This window comes from Globicephala melas, chromosome 16, assembly GCF_963455315.2.
Source record: "Globicephala melas chromosome 16, mGloMel1.2, whole genome shotgun sequence".
Classification (NCBI taxonomy): Eukaryota; Metazoa; Chordata; class Mammalia; order Artiodactyla; family Delphinidae; genus Globicephala; species Globicephala melas.
Window position 1 is genome coordinate 324,152 of NC_083329.1, and position 3,625 is coordinate 327,776.

The 3,625-nt window shown below is 65.4% G+C and overlaps 1 protein-coding gene across 1 annotated transcript; it reads right to left on the reverse strand.

Annotated features, from left to right (window-relative positions):
* Positions 1-943: 943 nt before the first annotated feature.
* On the reverse strand, positions 944-2,099 carry UTF1 (undifferentiated embryonic cell transcription factor 1). Its single transcript, XM_030831954.2, has 2 exons — positions 1,544-2,099; positions 944-1,431 (listed from the first exon to the last, which is right to left on the reverse strand). Exons 1-2 carry the CDS (start codon positions 2,097-2,099, stop codon positions 944-946), a joined length of 1,044 nt encoding a protein of 347 aa, XP_030687814.2.
* Between the last annotated feature and the right edge of the window lie 1,526 nt (positions 2,100-3,625).

Here is a 3,625-nt window from a genome sequence, read left to right on the forward strand (position 1 = left end):
CGATCACTTAAGTCTCTGAATGAGCCCCTAGTCGCCGAGAAGCTGCCCCGCATTCAGCCGGAGCCTGCATTGTTATGCTGGCCAGCCCCTCGGGCCACTTCCTCCTTCCCACCGGCTGTGAGCACCTCCGGCCCCGCCCTGTCCCCACTGGGTCTGATCCACCGGCCCGGGGTGGGGCCCTCAGGTACTATTTGGAAAATGCTCCTGGGGCGATTTTGATAAAGTCCTCCTGAAACTGCAGGGACCCGGGCCTCAGCCAAGGTCGAAGATCTCAGACCCCCAGCTCCAGCTGCCCCCCACCCAGTCACCTTGGCGACGAAAGGAGCGCCTTCCCTGGGCGTGCGTTAGCTCTCCTGCCCCCTCCGCCCCGCACCTCTTTCCCTGACCCAACCCAGCCAAGAGCCTCAGACGCTTCCCTGGGCGGCAGGCGGTGAGCGCTGGAGACCGATCATACCTCCCCCCACCGCCTCCGCTGAGCCCGGCCGTCGCCATTTCCCTGGACCCTCCCTCCTCCTTCTCCCCGCCCGGCCGGGCTCACCCACCATGGCTGGTCTGCCTGGTGGGAAGTCCCGGGGGCAGGGTCAGGAGACCTGGAGAAGCTGGAGTGCAGTGAGGGCCCCGACCTCGGGTTCCACGTGCCCACAGCCCCCTCCCCACTGGAGACTGGCCTGCCAGGGTAGGTAGGACCGGGCAGCATCTCAAGGGGGCCCCAGCCCACTCCAGCCCTCCTGGCCCCTCCCCGGGATCCCGAGGCCATTTTAACCTCGCCCTGACCTCCAGCCCTACATTCCTACCCAGTGCGGGGCCCGCACACACTCTCTGGATTAAGTCGGAAAAAACAATCTTTTTATTTAACCCATACCTAGGTTAGGGGTGGGGGAGGGCCGCAGGAGGGGTCAGGGCCGAGGGGCGGCCCTGCAGAGAGGACCGAGGCGGCCGGGCCTCACTGGCGCGGGTCGGCCAGGACGCCTCGCTCGGCGGCGGCACTGCCCAGGATGAAGCCCACAGCCAGGGACACGGTCTGGTCGAAGGAGCCGCGCAGCTGCTCCACGTGCTGGTTCAGGGTCAGCAGCTGGTCACGCAGCGGGCCCAGGATGGACACGATGTCGCCCAGGTGCCCCAGGGTCTGCAGAAGGGCGGCGTTCAGCGACGGCGGCGCGGGCTGCGGGGGCACGTGGTCCTCCGGGCGACCAGGCGGCGAGTCGGGATCTTCCCGGGTGGGGCCGGGGGACGACGGCGGCGGCGGCGAGGGGGGGGCGCGGAAGGGCTCGGGGTCCTCGGGGCGGCCGGGCGCGGGGGTGAATGTGGAAACGGCCGTCGGGGAGCCGGGGGCGCGGGGCGCGTCCGCAGACTTGGGCGGGGACGGGCTGAACCTGAGCGTCCAGGCGGGGTCCGCGTCGGGTTCTCGGGCGGCGGGCAGCGGCGGGGCGCCTGGAACGCAGAGCGGGTGGTCGCGTGAGGCGCGCCCGCCCCTCCCCCCGGCCCGCAGTCCACTTCCCCCGGTCCGAGGCGCCCCGCCCCTCCCCCACCCCAGCCCACCTACCCGGCTCAGCGGGCGCGGCGGGGGCTGGCCGGCGGCCGCGCGGGGGGCGCCCGGGCCCGGGAGAGCGGCGGCGGCCGCGTCTGCGCCCGCTGTCGCCCAGCAGCCCCATGAGCTGCCGGATCTGCGCGTCGAAGGGCCCGGGCGGCTGACCGTGCGCGTCGCGGACCTTGTCCTTGAGGAACTTGTAGCGGCGGCGGCACTGCGCGGGCGTGCGCCGCACCTGCTGGCGGGCCAGCGCGGCCGACACGCGGCGGTAGGTGGGCAGCGCCTGGCGGCGGTCTAGCAACAGCGCTCGCCACACGGCCGGCTGCAGCAGCGTGCCTAGCAGCAGCTCCGTCTCGCGCGCGCTCCAGGGCGTGCGCTGCGCCGAGCCCGGGGATACGGGCGACCCGGGGGATGCGGGCGACCCGGGGGGCGCGGGCGTCGCCAGCGCGCCGGGCGAGGCGGGCCTCCCGGGCGGGGTCCCGGGGACGCCCCCCGCCAGCCGCTGCTCGGAGTCCGGGCTGGCGGGGGACGGCGGGGCGGGCGGGGGCGGCCGCCGGGGCCGGAGCAGCATCCCGGGGCCGGCGGGCGCGCGGGGGTCGGGGCCGAGGCCCGGGAGAAGCCGCCCACACGCGCTCGGTGGGCCCTGCGCGTCCGGCTTCGGTAGGAGCGGGCGCCGGAGCCCAGCCGGGTCTAGGCGGCCCTCCCACCGCTCCGCCCCGCCCCGCCCCGCCTCTGCGCGCGCTAAGTTCAACTTGCCTGCTCCGGCGCCTGGGTCTCCCGGCCAGTCTTTGGGCCTCTAGGCCTTGACCGCCTGGAGCAAAGTTCTGCCCCCGCCCGCCCAGCGGGGAAGAACCTTCCCAACCGCCGTTTGTACTTCTTAACCTTCTCAGTTGAGGTACAAACAAATATGGCTACGTGCATTGGGTGCGCAATGTTTGATTCGTCATTACGCATGTGCCATGACCTTTCACCACTGCGCGGATGAAGCCATGGAACATTCCAGTTCCAGAGGCTCCCTCGCACCTTCTCCTTTTTCCTCTGGTGCACCCTAGATGTTGTTTGTAACCGTAATTGTGTTCCGGGTCTGCGCCCCGCCCATCTTCCTCGTGTGCTCTTAGTCTGTGCAGGAGGTAGAGTTCAGCACTGCCCGCTGGCAGCTTTCTGCTGGATCTGATAAAGAGCCAGGCCAGTGGTCAGACGTAGTGTCATAACTCACACGCACACTTCACAGAAAGAAACTTCTTTATTCTGGTAAAGAATGGCTACAGTTACCATTGTGGTTAATACAGAGCATTGAGCCTCTACCCCCCTGAGAGATTGGGAGTGAGACAAGGATGCCCAGCGTTATGGCTTCTGCTCAACCTTATTCTGTAAGCCCTAGCCAGAGCAATAAGACAAGAAAAAGGAGTAGGAAGTATAGAGAGAGCAAAGGAAGAAGGCAAGCAGCTGCCACTTGCAAGTGAGCTGTGTGTATATGTGGAAAGTACAAAACCTACAAGCACATTACTAGAATTGATAAATGAGCTTAGCAAGGTCATTGAATACAAAAATAAGCAAAAGTCAATTGTATTTCTGTATACTAGCTACAGTAGTTTTATAAAACTCCTTAGTTTGGGATAATTCTGTGTCCGAGTGGCACACACAGCACAGCGTCCCTAACATCTTACTTGTCCGTGGAACTTTGGCAGAGCTAAGAAGTTAGCGTTGACGAAACCGCAGACTTACTGGGTTGTGCCAGGTTTTCTGCTGATGCCCCTTTTCTGTCCCAGGATCCCACCCCTGTGCTGAGCTGCATTTAGTCATCCTGTCCCTTCAGTCTCCCCTGGGCCGTGGCTGTTTCTAAACCTTGTTTTCCACGTCCTTGACAGTTTGAGGAGACGGGTCAGGTGTCTTGTGGTGTGTCCCTCAGTTTGGGTTTGTCTGCTGTCTTCTCAGGGTTAGAGTGGGGCTCTGGGTTCTGGGACGAGACCCGAGAGGTGATGTGTCATCTTATTAGTTCGTGTTAGGATGCGTGACGTCGGCAGACTTGGGGCCACGATGCTGAGCCCCACCCGGTTAATCTGGTGCCTGCCTCTCCCCACCGTCAGGTCACCCTCT

Excerpts from the sequence above, each read along its gene's own strand:
- UTF1 (XM_030831954.2), bottom strand. The coding sequence starts at position 2,099 with ATGCTGCTCCGGCCCCGGCGGCCGCCCCCGCCCGCCCCGCCGTCCCCC. Across the intron at positions 1,432-1,543 it reads CGCCGCGCCCGCTGAGCCGG|GCGCCCCGCCGCTGCCCGCC; the intron begins GTAGGTGGGCTG and ends TCTGCGTTCCAG.